The sequence below is a fragment of the Agelaius tricolor genome, unplaced genomic scaffold, assembly GCF_023055355.1.
Source record: "Agelaius tricolor isolate 1412-34295 unplaced genomic scaffold, bAgeTri1.0.p SCAF_8, whole genome shotgun sequence".
NCBI lineage: Eukaryota > Metazoa > Chordata > Aves > Passeriformes > Icteridae > Agelaius > Agelaius tricolor.
Genome location: NW_027269268.1, coordinates 15640288 through 15655082, shown reverse-complemented (window position 1 = coordinate 15655082; position 14795 = coordinate 15640288). Strand labels below are relative to the sequence as shown.

At 59.0% G+C, this 14795-nt stretch overlaps 5 protein-coding genes across 5 annotated transcripts; all 5 read left to right on the top strand.

Moving 5' to 3' along the window:
• The first annotated feature begins 126 nt into the window (after window positions 1-126).
• Window positions 127-2643, top strand: AP5S1 (adaptor related protein complex 5 subunit sigma 1). The gene is made up of 2 exons (XM_071431739.1): window positions 127-337; window positions 761-2643. Exons 1-2 carry the CDS (start codon window positions 189-191, stop codon window positions 1185-1187), a joined length of 576 nt encoding a protein of 191 aa, XP_071287840.1. The 5' UTR covers window positions 127-188; the 3' UTR covers window positions 1188-2643.
• Window positions 2644-2785: 142 nt separating this feature from the next.
• Window positions 2786-5124, top strand: LOC139592196 (sulfotransferase 1 family member D1-like). Its single transcript, XM_071431738.1, has 7 exons — window positions 2786-3698; window positions 3773-3898; window positions 4003-4100; window positions 4194-4320; window positions 4399-4493; window positions 4574-4754; window positions 4888-5124. Exons 1-7 carry the CDS (start codon window positions 3359-3361, stop codon window positions 4998-5000), a joined length of 1080 nt encoding a protein of 359 aa, XP_071287839.1. The 5' UTR covers window positions 2786-3358; the 3' UTR covers window positions 5001-5124.
• Window positions 5125-6646: 1522 nt separating this feature from the next.
• Window positions 6647-9009, top strand: LOC139592193 (sulfotransferase 1B1-like). Its single transcript, XM_071431731.1, has 7 exons — window positions 6647-7521; window positions 7702-7830; window positions 7955-8052; window positions 8154-8280; window positions 8358-8452; window positions 8532-8712; window positions 8784-9009. Exons 1-7 carry the CDS (start codon window positions 7341-7343, stop codon window positions 8894-8896), a joined length of 924 nt encoding a protein of 307 aa, XP_071287832.1. The 5' UTR covers window positions 6647-7340; the 3' UTR covers window positions 8897-9009.
• Window positions 9010-9112: 103 nt separating this feature from the next.
• On the top strand, window positions 9113-11735 carry LOC139592190 (sulfotransferase 1B1-like). The gene is made up of 8 exons (XM_071431729.1): window positions 9113-9506; window positions 10012-10160; window positions 10388-10516; window positions 10605-10702; window positions 10881-11007; window positions 11085-11179; window positions 11258-11438; window positions 11510-11735. Exons 1-8 carry the CDS (start codon window positions 9247-9249, stop codon window positions 11620-11622), a joined length of 1152 nt encoding a protein of 383 aa, XP_071287830.1. The 5' UTR covers window positions 9113-9246; the 3' UTR covers window positions 11623-11735.
• A 93-nt stretch (window positions 11736-11828) lies between these two features.
• On the top strand, window positions 11829-14373 carry LOC139592191 (sulfotransferase 1B1-like). Its single transcript, XM_071431730.1, has 8 exons — window positions 11829-12232; window positions 12738-12886; window positions 13067-13195; window positions 13319-13416; window positions 13518-13644; window positions 13722-13816; window positions 13896-14076; window positions 14148-14373. Exons 1-8 carry the CDS (start codon window positions 11973-11975, stop codon window positions 14258-14260), a joined length of 1152 nt encoding a protein of 383 aa, XP_071287831.1. The 5' UTR covers window positions 11829-11972; the 3' UTR covers window positions 14261-14373.
• Window positions 14374-14795: the final 422 nt, after the last annotated feature.

Genomic DNA, 14795 nt, shown 5'->3' with positions numbered 1-14795 from the left:
CTCCGCCTCGGCCGCGCGCCCTTTCCCCGCCCACCGACCTTTGCCCACCAATCAGCTCTCGCTGCCCCCGAGCCTTGGCCAATCGTGACCTGCACGGCGGGACGCCCCGCTCCCCCGCCCACTGCTCGTTCCGGGCCAGTGCCGCCGCTTCCGGCGCGCCGGGGCCGCGGTGGGGCCGTGCCGCCGCCATGGTGCGGGCGTTCGTGCTGCTGGCGCCGGGCGGGCCCGCCCCCTGCCGCGTGCTGTACGCGCGCACCTTCGGGACCCCCTCCGGCGCCGCCCCCGGGGGGCCCCGGCAGCGCCTTCGCCGCAAGGAACAGCTGCTGGTCGTGGCCAGGTACATGCTGGACATCCGCGGGAATCCCCTTCCTGTGCATGCTGGTGGGACACCCGGCACCGTCTGCCCTCCGTCTCCTGAACCCTCTGGACCTGGGACACCTCCTCCCTCTCCCTGGGATCCCCACAGCCGTGATATACACACTTTGTTTGATGGGAGGGCTCTTGGGCATTGCCTGACCCCCAGGGCTGGGACACCCACCCCTTGACTGTGGGACACCTTCCATTCCTGAGGAGAGCCTGTGGCAGCTCCCCTTTCGGGGAACAGGGCTCAGCGAGAACCCCAGGGATCATTCATGGGACCCACCCTTTTGGGAATCTTGGGTTCGGCAGGACCCCTGGGACCCTGTTCCCCAACAGAGGGGTCACTGTCCCTGGATGAGGTGGGAGTCCTTAACATGAGTGTCCCCCTTTTCTCTTCCAGGCAAGTGGCCTCCCAGTGTCAACTGCTTCAGGCATCCTTGGGGTGCCCGTCCTCTCCACAGCTTCCCCAGCTACCCGATGAGCCAATGTCCCTGCAAGATGCTCCAGGGGGTGTTTTCCAGATGCCCCCCGGAGACCCATTCCCTGAGCGGGTGACAGTAGTCTGGTTATCGGTGCTGGCCCTCGCCTTCGCCCTGGTTTGTGAGCCCCAAGAGAATCTGTCCTTGGCTGAGATCACCCTGCGGCGCCTGGCTCCCCGCCTGCTGCTCTCCCTGCGCCTCCTCGGCCCCGGCGCTGACGTCCTGCTCCGTCCTGATGCCGCTGATGGCCTCCTGGACCGACTCCTGCCCCATGGGCAGATGCTTTTCCTCAACGAACGTTTCCTCCAGGCAATGGACCGAGAGCTGGGTCTCAAAGTGTCCCGCTGAGCCACAGATGGCATTCCTGCCTACCACCCCCAGATATTTTGAGGGATGAGAGACAAGGGAGGGATGATGGTCACCAAGCCACAGTGGGATGGATGAGAAACATAGTTCCGGTATAAAGAGCAATGAGCCAGCTAAGAGCAGGGTTTTAATCCATTTATTCCCCAACGCCATCATGGGAGAGCTAATAGCCATCCCCATAAATCCACCTGGAGCTGGGACAGTGCCAAGTTCCTGCACTGCGTTCCTGCACCACTCCACGTGCACATGACAGCGATTGGAGGCTGCACGTGGCCATGAATGGACGCTAAAAGAGGGACCCTGGGTTGTGGTTACCCCAGCTGGGCACTGTGGGGTAGGCAGGGTTTCCTGGCAGGGGAAACATGACTCTGGGATGGGACCTTGCCAAGGTACATGGGGCAAGCAGGGGTGTGCATCCATCCTCTGTGTAGGGGATTAAATAAACAGGCAGTGGGGCAGGATGTAGCCTTGTGCCTGGCACACCCAAGCAGGGTGCTTGTCTCTAGATGGTGCTGCTTGGAGCCAGGGGACTTGAGTGACACTCTGGGAGGTGGCAGGAGCTGGCACCCACCTACCCAGCTCTGCAGGGTGCAGTGGGGAGCAGAGTCCTACCCTATCAGTTTCTGGATGCTGGGAATTCCAGGGAGCCAGGAGCTGGCATGCACAGCTCTTACACCGCTGTGCTGGGAACAGGCTGGGCACTGCCAGGCTGTGCAGAGGGGCTGTCACGGGGCAGACCCCAAAGTGCTTTCCCTTGTAACTGCACCAGTAAAGCTGGAGCACCTGAGGAGGGGTGCTGGGCACTGGGCTTCAGCCATGGTGGGTCTCTGGCTGTGCCAGGGGATCTCACTGTGTGCTGGAGGTGGGGGGACATTGCAGCCCACTGTGGCATCCCACCCATAAGGGGAAGGGAGCACCATCTTCATCTTCCCATGTGATAGCAGCTGTCACATACTGCACCCACAACTGGCTTGAATACAACCAAGAGCCAAAGAGTTGTCCTGGAGTGTTTCAATGGTGTTAGCAATTGTTGATGAGAATCAACTGGAATCTGAATGTATGGGCCATTATTGTGTCTGCACTGATAGGATTCCAGTTGCTGTATTTCAATATCACCTGGTTTATGGCCAAAATTCTCTTGCAAATCAGCCACCTGAGTTGGATCAAATGGGATAGTTATTTGTGTGTGGTTTTCCTCTCCACCCTGAGGTCTAGTAGATTCAGGGGGAATTGAAGGAGATAAAGAATCATCTTTTCCCAATTCTCTGTCATGGAGATCGCCCCGTATGTTTCCATCCCATGTAAGTCTGCCAGACTTTTCCTGGAACTTTGATATCATGGTCACCATATATGGCACCATTTTGGCAGCAGTTTGCTGACCCTGTCCATCATCTGTATTTCAATTTTAAGTAAAGGTCATAATGTTATTTCCTCATCATCAGATGAAAATGTTACATATATTTTTTTGTTAGGGTAACAGACCTGACAAACTCCCAACTCCCTCATTGGATACAGAAGGACAGAATTGTGAGACTGTATTTCTGCAAATGGTCCAGATGCTCTGTCCTGCACTGGTGCCTCCTTTCCCAGAGACTCCACTGACCTGGCGTGGGCCAGGCACCACTTGGCTTTTGCTTCTCCTTGATCTCCTCCTGGAGCAAGAGCAGCACCTGCTCCATCATGGTATGTTCCTGTACTGCACAACCTGCTGGATCAAATCATCCAGGATGGAGCAGATCAGCCTATGCAGCCCTTTCCTACAAGAGACATCCAAGGAGCACTCAGGAGGGCAGAGTCCAGGGCTACCCCTGCTTGCAGCACCCTCAGCCAGGTCCATAGCTGTGCTCCGTAGGTGAGCCAGCTCTCATGAACCTTTACACCTTGGGTGTGGCAGGAGGGTGGAGGTTCCAGGGCTCCTGGGCACCAGAGCACATGGAATCCTGAGAGGTATGGGGGCCCTGGGTGGCAGAGCTGTCTCTGCACCTCCACAACCCCATGGCACTCATTAAAGGGGCTGTGGCTGGGGAAGAAGTGCAGACAGGTGGGAGGAGAGATGATGCTGGGCTCCATTCCTGACCCCTCATGGCTTGGACTTAGTGCCTGGCCAGCATCCACGTTACCGAAGTATCTTACCGGCATCAGGGCATGCTCCCATGGCACTGGCAATACCTCTTCCACGTGTGAATTGGGCTGGACTTTGCCTGATAGGGCACTGCCCCGGGCACAGTCCTGGCACAGGACCCAGTACTGCCTCAGGCACAGTCCTGGCACAGGTGCCAGCCAGTTCGGAGGTTGTGGAGGCTGCCAGCAGGGAAGACAGCCAGTGCTGTGTGGACCCACTGTCAGCCATGGAGCAGGAAGCTGAAATCACACAGGAGATGGGAAGCCTCCATGGCATCCCCCTCTACAAGAGCTTCATCGAGGGCTGGCCACAGGTGAAGGCTTTCCAAGCCCGTCCAGATGACCTGCTCATCTCTACCTACCCCAAATCGGGTGAGTGGTCCTGGGGAAGGGTGCAGGGGGGATGAGGTGACACCAGCCTTTGCAATGCTGTCCCTGTGTGGCAGGCACAACGTGGCTGAGCGAGATCATGGACATGATCTACCACGATGGCGATGTGGAGAAGTGCCGACGGGATGCCATCTACAACCGTGTGCCCTTCCTGGAGTTGAAGGCCCCCATGGAAACAAGTGGTGAGCTTCCCCAGCCCAGCTGCCTGGCTTGGGTGGAGAGGGAACAGAGCCAGCATGGGGGTGAGGGTGCTGGGGTTCACACCTCTAAGTCCCCTGTGCCACAGGTGTTGAGCTGCTGGAGAACACCCCATCCCCACGGCTGGTAAAGACCCATCTCCCAGTCCAGCTCCTCCCGACCTCCTTCTGGGAGAAGGACTGCAAGGTAACGTGGCAGGTGCTCCCTGTCTCCCCATCTGGGTTGGTGGGGAGGAGGCACCACTCTGTACCTCCCAAACACATCCTTGGCTCTCTCCAGATTATCTACATGGCCCGCAACCCCAAGGATGTTGCCATCTCCTACTACTACTTCCACCAGATGGCCAAGATACACCATGACCCTGGCACAAAGGCTGAGTTCTTGGAGAACTTCATGGCTGGCAAAGGTGTGAGCTGAGCCACCTGTGGGAAGGGCAGCCCCCGCTACCCCTCTTTCCAGCTAATCCCTTGACCATATCCCACAGTGCCCTACGGATCCTGGTACGACCATGTGCGTGGATGGTGGGAAAAGAAGCAGGAGAAGAAGATACTCTACCTCTTCTATGAGGACATGAAGAAGGTGAGGGTGGGATGTAGGGGAAGGAGCCCTGGTTGCCCCCCAGCTTTTTTGGCAGCCTCCTCATGTCAATCACCCTGCAGGACCCACGGCAGGAGGTGCAGAAGATCTTGCAGTTCCTGGGCAAGGAGTTGGCAGAGGGAACAGTGGATAGGATTCTGCACCACACCTCCTTCCAGGAGATGAAGAAGAACCCTGCTGCCAACTATGAGACCGTGCTCTCCACCTTGATGGATCACAGCATCTCCCCCTTCCTCCGGAAAGGTGGGGGTTCAGCTGGGGGTTCGGTGGTGGAGGATTTGGGAGGGATGTCCCTGGATTGTATTTGAACCCCCGTCTGCGGTTGCAAATATGTCATGTGTGTGAGGATTTACCCCAGTTATTTTCTTGCTCCCAGGGATCTCTGGAGACTGGAAGAACCACTTCACTGTGGCCCAGAACGAGCGCTTTGATCAGCACTACCAGAAGCTCATGGCAGGCTCTGACCTCCACTTCCAGATGGAAGTGTGAGAGGCTCATCTCCCTTCCCAGGAGGACTGTGCTTCCCCCTGCTCTCCCAGTGGGGAGGATGGATCCAGATGGAGATTCTTGCACTAATTCACTTTTCTCCTTGCAATAAATTGTGATAAACAGAGGTTGAGTCATTGCCTTCAGGGAAAATGAGGGTGAGGCTTGAACCCCCTGAACTCTAGGCAGTGTCTGGGAACACCTTCATGGTCATCAGGAGAGAGGGTGGGCACACAGTGGATTTTTAGTGATGGTCAGGCATCACCAGGAGTGGGCACCTTCCCAGAAACCACCACTGGCCCCTGCCAGCTTGGGCTGCCCCAGCCTGCCAAGGTGCCTGGAGGGAACAAAGATCGATGATGAGTGGAAAATCCCCAGAGCACCAGCAAATCCAGTGCTGCTGCAGCCCTTGCGTGCAAAGGAGCTTTCATGCCTCTGGGTTGGGGCAGGTTTCTTGACAGAGTGGGTGGTGGTCAGGCTCTCCTTGGCCCAGCTGGAGCTTGGCAGCCCATGGTCTGTGGGAACAAAGGTGAAGGAAAACAGCTCCTTGCTGCTGTGTGGCCAAGCTCAGCAAAATCACTGTCCTTGCTGGATAAAGAACACACCTTTCAACATATAACCTGGCTGCACCTTGCCCTTGCTCTGGGATGCCTGGAGCAAACCAGTCCCCGTCCCACTGGGGGCAAGGGTCTGCTTTGGACCATTTCAGCCTGGTCCAAAGTTCCCCATTTACACCCCATTTCTGGCCGGTTCTTCAGTCTCTAAGACTGCAGCTTCTTGGCAAGACAGCCTCATGGGGTTGTTCTATCCTGAAAGAGATGCAGCCCAGATCCAACCTCTAAAGAGCAGCAGCGCTATGAAGGGACCTGCCTCACAGAAATAAATCCTTTTCACACATTCATGTAAATGCCATGATGCCTTCCACTGGAAGATGTGCCTACTGAGCTCCTGGCTTTGCACGTACAACCAATTTTGCTGGCACGTGGACAGCAAAACACCTGAACACCTGCCATGGCATGCCTCATCTTACCAGGAACTTGGCCCTGGAGATAAATCAGGGACGTTTTTCTCAAGGCTGCCAACAGCTGAGCTGCTGACCCTGCCCAGCTGCCATCTCTCCTGCCCTTCCCACTCCCTCCCAGCTAAGGTAAAGAAGAACATTTCCCCACCATCGGCACCGTTAAACACTTTTCCCAAGAGCACTTGTGCTTTGCAACCCCGCAAACTTTGGACCCGTATTTGAGTGGAGTAGGGGTACAACCAAAGCCTGAACGCCACATCCCGCTCGTAAGCCCCACGTCGGTGTGAGGAGCTGGGGACGTCCACGCAGGTGACTCTTGGACCAGGACAGGGTGATGTTCAATCTCCCGGGATGTGGGTTGGGATTTCCTCCCTTTGTTTACTTCAGCGGGTGGAGAGGGAAGCTGTGATTTCCACTCCCGCTGCCCGTGTGCGTCCCGACGGGCGCTGAGCGCGGACAGCTCATCACAGGCATTTGGGGACCGTCCTCATCCCCGCTCGCCCCTTCCCCGCACTCCTCCCACCGCAGCACCGGGACCGGGTCGCTCCCGGCTCCTGTACCAGCGGTGCCCCCCGGCGCCTCCATCTTCCGGGCAGGGGAAGGAAATTAACAAATCCCGCCCCGTAAGCGGCGGGCCAAGCTTTGCCTCCTCCCTGCCAGAGCGCCCGGAAAAGAGGCGAGTAGCCGGGGGGCTTTGGCCGCGGCGTTTCGGGGTGCCCTGGCCTCATAAGCCAGGGGCCTGCGGGGCTGGGTGCGGGGGCTCCGTGTCCCTGCAAGCCCCCGGGAGATGGGAGCAAGACACCAAGCTTGTCTCCAAAAATCACAGCGTGGGGGTTTTGCCGCTGGCATGTCCAGCGTTTCTATCCTAAGCCGTGGGTGGAAGGGCTTCCTAGGGAGAGAGTTCTCAGTTCTGCTCCTCGTTCCTGTCTCTGTCAAACCCTCACTCAAGCCCCCTGAAAGCAAGGCTTTCCCCAGTGCTGCCGTACGACAGGGAGATGGGGAGGAAAAAGCAAAGAGAAAGCGGCCTGCAGCTCCAGCTAGGAATGCCCCTGAGAGTTTTTACCCAGGAACAGCGCTGCCAGCTTGCTATGGGCAGCTACCCACTGCCTGTCTGACCTGAGCCCCCAGAGCTGGCCATGCCCTTCCACTCTCCCTGCACTGCCACCTGGGCCCCAAACCCCCCATAGAACACAGGTGGCACCACCTGCAATGCCAGCAAGCGGGGCATGGTTTCCATCCTAAGGCCAGGATGGCTGGGTACAGCAGGGATTTTGGGGCACCTAGGGAAGGAGACAGCCCCATGATGCTCCTCGCTGCCAGCCATGTCCCTGTCCCATGTCCCTGTCCCCAGCAGGATGGCAGATTCGGACACCTACCTGCGGCAGCCCTGGCTCACCGTGCACGGCATCCCCATGGTGAATGCCTTTGCCCACAACTGGGAACGGATTGACACCTTCCAGAGCCGCCCTGAGGACATCGTGGTGGTCACCTACCCCAAATCTGGTGAGCGTGCCCAGGCACCAAAGGAGGGCCAGGCTCAGGGAGGGAGCCCATGCTGCAGGTGCCTGGGCTGGGACCAGGGGTGTGCCAAAAGGCAACACTGGTAGATGGTGACCCTCTGGTGCCTGAGATGGGTCTCCAGTGGGAATGGCATCAGCTGGACACCCAACCTCTCCCCACCAGGCACCACCTGGGTCAGTGAGATCATGGACATGGTCCTGAAAGGCGGTGACCCGGAAAAGTGCAAGCAGGATGACATTGTGTTCCGGGTGCCCATGATGGAGTTTGCTGCTCCTGGGAAGTTACCAGCAGGTAGTGGGGTGGCAGAGGGTGGTGGGAGGCACTGGGTGCTGGATGAGGACAATTTGGTTTTGTATGGGATGGCACCTCTGTGGTGTGGTGGGGGGAAAATCACTCCTGGGGGAAATCCTTACAGGCACAGAGCAGCTGGAGGCCATGCCATCCCCTCGCATCATCAAGACCCACATCCCAGCTCACATCTTGCCCAAATCCTTCTGGGAAAACCGCTGCAAGGTAACAGGCTGGAATGAACATACCTGGAGGGATCCAGCCACCATAAGGCGGCTCCCAGCCCCATTGGGACCTTACAAGTCCTCACATGCATCTTTCTGCAGATGGTCTATGTGGGACGCAACGCCAAGGACGTGGCTGTCTCCTACTACCACTTTGATTTGATGAACAAGTTCCATCCACACCCTGGGACTTGGGCCGAGTACCTGGAGAAGTTCATGGCTGGCAGAGGTGGGACAGGGCACCCCTGAGTGCATGCAGGGGACCCTGCAGGGGACTGTCACCTACTGGCTGCTCTCCCCATGCAGTGGCGTATGGTTCCTGGTACGACCACGTCAAGGGCTACTGGGAGCGCAGGAAGGATCACCCCATTCTCTACCTCTTCTATGAGGACTTGAAGGAGGTGATGGGGCAGGGGGGATGGTGGTGTGGAGGGGGTCCGGGGGTGGCAGGAGGGGTGAGTGTTGGCCTGTGTCGCACAGGACCTGCGCCGGGAGGTTGCCAAGGTGGCCCAGTTCCTGGGGCAGAAGCTGTCGGATGCGGCGCTGGACACCATCACCCGACACACGTCCTTCGAGGCCATGAGGGACAACCCTGCCACCAACTACACCAATATTCCCTCCGACCTCATGGACCAGAGTGTGTCGCCCTTCATGCGCAAAGGTGAGCGGCTGCGGGGGCCTGGCGCACTGCCTGCCCCGGCCCCTGCTGAGCCCCATCTCTCCCGGCCACAGGCACCACCGGGGACTGGAAGAACCACTTCACCGTGGCCCAGAACGAGCGCTTTGAGCAGGACTATGCGCAGAAGATGTCAGGCACCGACCTGTGCTTCCGCTCTCAGATCTGAGGGGACGTTGCTGGATGCCCCCCAGATCCGCCCTGTGCTGTGGTGGCACTGCTGCCATTCCTTCCCTCCCCTGGAACTGCTGGAGAGAAATAAAATGTGCTCCCTGACCCTGCCATGGGGTGCTGCTCACTGTCCTGAGCCTCTGCTGATCCCAACCCAAGGGTGCCCCTGGGGCTGCTGTTCTCTTCGTGGGCTGGGACAAGCAGGTGTCACCCCTCAGCCGCTATTGGGGGGGATTGCCACCAGCAGCAGCTCATGGCATTGCAGAAGGTTTTGGCAAATCTGTGTATGGGGAACATGTTGGGTGGGTGTGGGCAGTGAGAGGTGTCCTCCCCCCCTCACACAGCAGGATGTTGCCTGGGACCTGTGGGGCTGAGATGTCCTCTGTGGCCCTGCCTGCAGGTCAGTGGCTGCTGGTTACTCCCTGCCCTTGCTCCTCCCTCTCTGCAGCTGCTGGGCTGGCAAACATTTCTGCCCTCAGCGCCCTGCCTCTTTCCTTCTCCTTCCTGCAATTTCCGAGGGAGGCCCCGAATCTCCCTGTCCTCTGCTGTCACCCTCCTGGAGTCACCGTCCCGGCGTCGCCCTCCCGGCGGAGAGCACCAGGTCTGAGGTGAGATGGGTGTCCCAGGGTGCCCTGTGGGTGCTCTGCCCATGCTGAGCTGCACAGAGCTGCATGCTGCAGGGTCAGGGTGGTGGGTTTGGAGCATTTTGAGTTTGTGTGCAATCAGCAGCCCTAAACCTTGCCCTGACCTGTGGTCTCCTGCAATATCCCCAGGGACTCAGTTCCCTGCTCTCCACAGGTGCTGAGGCAGGGGAAGAGGTGCTGTTCTAATCTAGTCCCCTAGGTCTGGGTGATGCTGGCATGCTGTTGGTGCCTCTGTCCTTGCTGGGGCTCTGGGTGTGCTCCTGTCCCCACAGCTGGGATCCCTGTTCCCAGCGGTGTGTGCAGCGATGGCTGCGGTGACCTCTGGTCTGTGCTCTGGTGCTATCACTGCCGCTCCCTGAGCAGGCACAGGGCCAGGTGACCGGGCTGCCCTGGCTCACAGTCACCCTGAGAGGGTGGGGGGAACCTGCCCTCATCAGCCATCCCTGTCCCATGTCCCTGTCCCCAGCAGGATGGCCAATCCGGACACCTACCTGCGGCAGCCCTGGCTCACCGTGCACGGCATCCCCATGGTCAATGCTTTTGCCCACAACTGGGAACGGATTGACACCTTCCAGAGCCGCCCTGAGGACATCGTGGTGGTCACCTACCCCAAATCTGGTGAGCATCCTCAAGGCAACCAGATGTGCTGGTACTGTGTGGGCAAGTGTGTTGTTCAGCTGAGACCCACTGCCTGGGTCTATGCACCACATTTAGGGGCTGTCAGGACCGAGTTGTGTAACATTTCCCTTTCCCCCCATGGTATTCGGTTGAGGTCTGAGCAATTGTCAGTGCTCAGACACCCAATGCTGCCCTGGCTGCTCCCCTTTATGGTTTCCTTTCCCCAGGCACCACCTGGGTCTGCGAGATTGTGGATATGATCCTGCAAGGTGGAGATCCTGAGAAGTGCAGGCGGGACATTATCAGCAAGAGAGTGCCCATGCTGGAGTTCTCTGCCCCTGGGAAGATGGCAGCAGGTAATGAGGTGCAGGGGTACCCCACAGGGGCTGAGTCCCAAGGGTCTTTACCAAGGGCTCACTGAGGCATTGCTCTGGGATCCCTCAGGAACAGACCTGCTGGCCACCATGCCCTCACCCCGCGTGGTGAAGACTCACTTGCCAGCACATATCCTGCCCAAATCCTTCTGGGAAAACCGCTGCAAGGTAACGCCCAACCCTTGTCCCTGCCCTGGAGGGAATTGCAGCAGCCCTATTCCCCTGAGACAGGACTCCCCACTGCTACCTCCAGCATCTTAAGTGTTCGTGGGAGATCTAGGAGCTGGAACATCCTCCTGTTGGGGGTCCTGGGGCTGCCCCTCATACGTCCATGGCGCATCTGCAGATGGTCTATGTGGGACGCAACGCCAAGGATGTGGCTGTCTCCTTCTACCACTTTGATTTGATGAACAAGTTGCTACCACACCCTGGGACATGGGCCGAGTACCTGGAGAAGTTCATGGCTGGCAGAGGTGGGACAGGGCACCCCTGAGTGCATGCAGGGGACCCTGCAGGGGACTGTCACCTACTGGCTGCTCTCCCCATGCAGTGGCGTATGGTTCCTGGTACGACCACGTCAAGGGCTACTGGGAGCGCAGGAAGGATCACCCCATTCTCTACCTCTTCTATGAGGACTTGAAGGAGGTGATGGGGCAGGGGGGATGGTGGTGTGAGGGGGTCCGGGGGTGGCAGGAGGGGTGAGTGTTGGCCTGTGTCGCACAGGACCTGCGCCGGGAGGTTGCCAAGGTGGCCCAGTTCCTGGGGCAGAAGCTGTCGGATGCGGCGCTGGACACCATCACCCGACACACGTCCTTCGAGGCCATGAGGGACAACCCTGCCACCAACTACACCAATATTCCCTCCAACCTCATGGACCAGAGTGTGTCGCCCTTCATGCGCAAAGGTGAGCGGCTGCGGGGGCCTGGCGCACTGCCTGCCCCGGCCCCTGCTGAGCCCCATCTCTCCCGGCCACAGGCACCACCGGGGACTGGAAGAACCACTTCACCGTGGCCCAGAACGAGCGCTTTGAGCAGGACTATGCGCAGAAGATGTCAGGCACCGACCTGTGCTTCCGCTCTCAGATCTGAGGGGACGTTGCTGGACGCCCCCCAGATCTGCCCTGTGCTGTGGTGGCACTGCTGCCATTCCTTCCCTCCCCTGGAACTGCTGGAGAGAAATAAAATGTGCTCCCTGACCCTGCCATGGGGTGCTGCTCACTGTCCTGAGCCTCTGCTGATCCCAACCCAAGGGTGCCCCTGGGGCTGCTGTTCTCTTCGTGGGCTGGGACAAGCAGGTGTCACCCCTCAGCCGCTATTGGGGGGGATTGCCACCAGCAGCAGCTCATGGCATTGCAGAAGGTTTTGGCAAATCTGTGTATGGGGAACATGTTGGGTGGGTGTGGGCAGTGAGAGGTGTCCTCCCCCCCTCACACAGCAGGATGTTGCCTGGGACCTGTGGGGCTGAGATGTCCTCTGTGGCCCTGCCTGCAGGTCAGTGGCTGCTGGTTACTCCCTGCCCTTGCTCCTCCCTCTCTGCAGCTGCTGGGCTGGCAAACATTTCTGCCCTCAGCGCCCTGCCTCTTTCCTTCTCCTTCCTGCAATTTCCGAGGGAGGCCCCGAATCTCCCTGTCCTCTGCTGTCACCCTCCTGGAGTCACCGTCCCGGCGTCGCCCTCCCGGCGGAGAGCACCAGGTCTGAGGTGAGATGGGTGTCCCAGGGTGCCCTGTGGGTGCTCTGCCCATGCTGAGCTGCACAGAGCTGCATGCTGCAGGGTCAGGGTGGTGGGTTTGGAGCATTTTGAGTTTGTGTGCAATCAGCAGCCCTAAACCTTGCCCTGACCTGTAGTCTCCTGCAATATCCCCAGGGACTCAGTTCCCTGCTCTCCACAGGTGCTGAGGCAGGGGAAGAGGTGCTGTTCTAATCTAGTCCCCTAGGTCTGGGTGATGCTGGCATGCTGTTGGTGCCTCTGTCCTTGCTGGGGCTCTGGGTGTGCTCCTGTCCCCACAGCTGGGATCCCTGTTCCCAGCGGTGTGTGCAGCGATAGCTGCAGTGACCTCTGGTCTGTGCTCTGGTGCTATCACTGCCGCTCCCTGAGCAGGCACAGGGCCAGGTGACCAGGCTGCCCTGGCAGATGGGGCCCCTGAGAGGGTGGGGGGAACCTGCCCTCATCAGCCATCCCTGTCCCATGTCCCTGTCCCCAGCAGGATGGCCAATCCGGACACCTACCTGCGGCAGCCCTGGCTCACCGTGCACGGCATCCCCATGGTCAATGCTTTTGCCCACAACTGGGAACGGATTGACACCTTCCAGAGCCGCCCTGAGGACATCGTGGTGGTCACCTACCCCAAATCTGGTGAGCGTGCCCGGGCACCAAAGGAGGGCCAGGCTCAGGGAGGGAGCCCATGCTGCAGGTGCCTGGGCTGGGACCAGGGGTGTGCCAAAAGGCAACACTGGTAGATGGTGACCCTCTGGTGCCTGAGATGGGTCTCCAGTGGGAATGGCATCAGCTGGATACCCAACCTCTCCCCACCAGGCACCACCTGGGTCAGTGAGATCATGGACATGGTCCTGAAAGGCGGTGACCCGGAAAAGTGCAAGCAGGACTTCATTTTGAACCGGGTGCCCATGATGGAGTTTGCTGCTCCTGGGAAGTTACCAGCAGGTAGTGAGGTGGCGGAGGGTGGTGGGAGGCACTGGGTGCTGGATGGGGACAATTTGGTTTTGTATGGGATGGCATCTCTGTGGTGTGGTGGGGGGAAATCACTCCTGGGGGAAATCCTTACAGGCACAGAGCAGCTGGAGGCCATGCCATCCCCTCGCATCATCAAGACCCACATCCCAGCTCACATCTTGCCCAAATCCTTCTGGGAAAACCGCTGCAAGGTAACAGGCTGGAATGAACATACCTGGAGGGATCCAGCCACCATAAGGCGGCTCCCAGCCCCATTGGGACCTTGCAAGTCCTCACATGCATCTTTCTGCAGATGGTCTATGTGGGACGCAACGCCAAGGATGTGGCTGTCTCCTACTATCACTTTGATTTGATGAACAAGTTTGAAGCACATCCCGGTACATGGGCCGAGTACCTGGAGAAGTTCATGGCTGGCAGAGGTGGGACAGGGCACCCCTGAGTGCATGCAGGGGACCCTGCAGGGGACTGTCACCTACTGGCTGCTCTCCCCATGCAGTGGCGTATGGTTCCTGGTACGACCACGTCAAGGGCTACTGGGAGCGCAGGAAGGATCACCCCATTCTCTACCTCTTCTATGAGGACTTGAAGGAGGTGATGGGGCAGGGGGGATGGTGGTGTGGAGGGGGTCCGGGGGTGGCAGGAGGGGTGAGTGTTGGCCTGTGTCGCACAGGACCTGCGCCGGGAGGTTGCCAAGGTGGCCCAGTTCCTGGGGCAGAAGCTGTCGGATGCGGCGCTGGACACCATCACCCGACACACGTCCTTCGAGGCCATGAGGGACAACCCTGCCACCAACTACACCAATATTCCCTCCGACCTCATGGACCAGAGTGTGTCGCCCTTCATGCGCAAAGGTGAGCGGCTGCGGGGGCCTGGCGCACTGCCTGCCCCGGCCCCTGCTGAGCCCCATCTCTCCCGGCCACAGGCACTACCGGGGACTGGAAGAACCACTTCACCGTGGCCCAGAACGAGCGCTTTGAGCAGGACTATGCGCAGAAGATGTCAGGCACCGACCTGTGCTTCCGCTCTCAGATCTGAGGGGACGTTGCTGGATGCCCCCCAGATCCGCCCTGTGCTGTGGTGGCACTGCTGCCATTCCTTCCCTCCCCTGGAACTGCTGGAGAGAAATAAAATGTGCTCCCTGACCCTGCCATGGGGTGCTGCTCACTGTCCTGAGCCTCTGCTGATCCCAACCCAAGGGTGCCCCTGGGGCTGCTGTTCTCTTCGTGGGCTGGGACAAGCAGGTGTCACCCCTCAGCCGCTATTGGGGGCGGGGAATGCCACCAGCATCTCATGGGATCCCAGAGGTTTTTGACAATACTGCATGTGTGGAACATGTTGAGTTCCTCCCCCTCCTCACACAGCAGGATGCTGCCTGGGATCTGTGGGGAAGAGCATTACTTCTGGGGCTGAAACATCTTCTGTGGCCCTGCCTGCAGGTCAGTGGCTGCCGGTTTCTCCCTGCCCTCGCTCCTCCCTTCCCTGCAGCCACAGAGTTGGTAAACATTACTGCCCTCAGCACCCTGCCTCTCTGCCCTTAAAAACTGCTGCTGTCACCCTCCTGTTATCACCC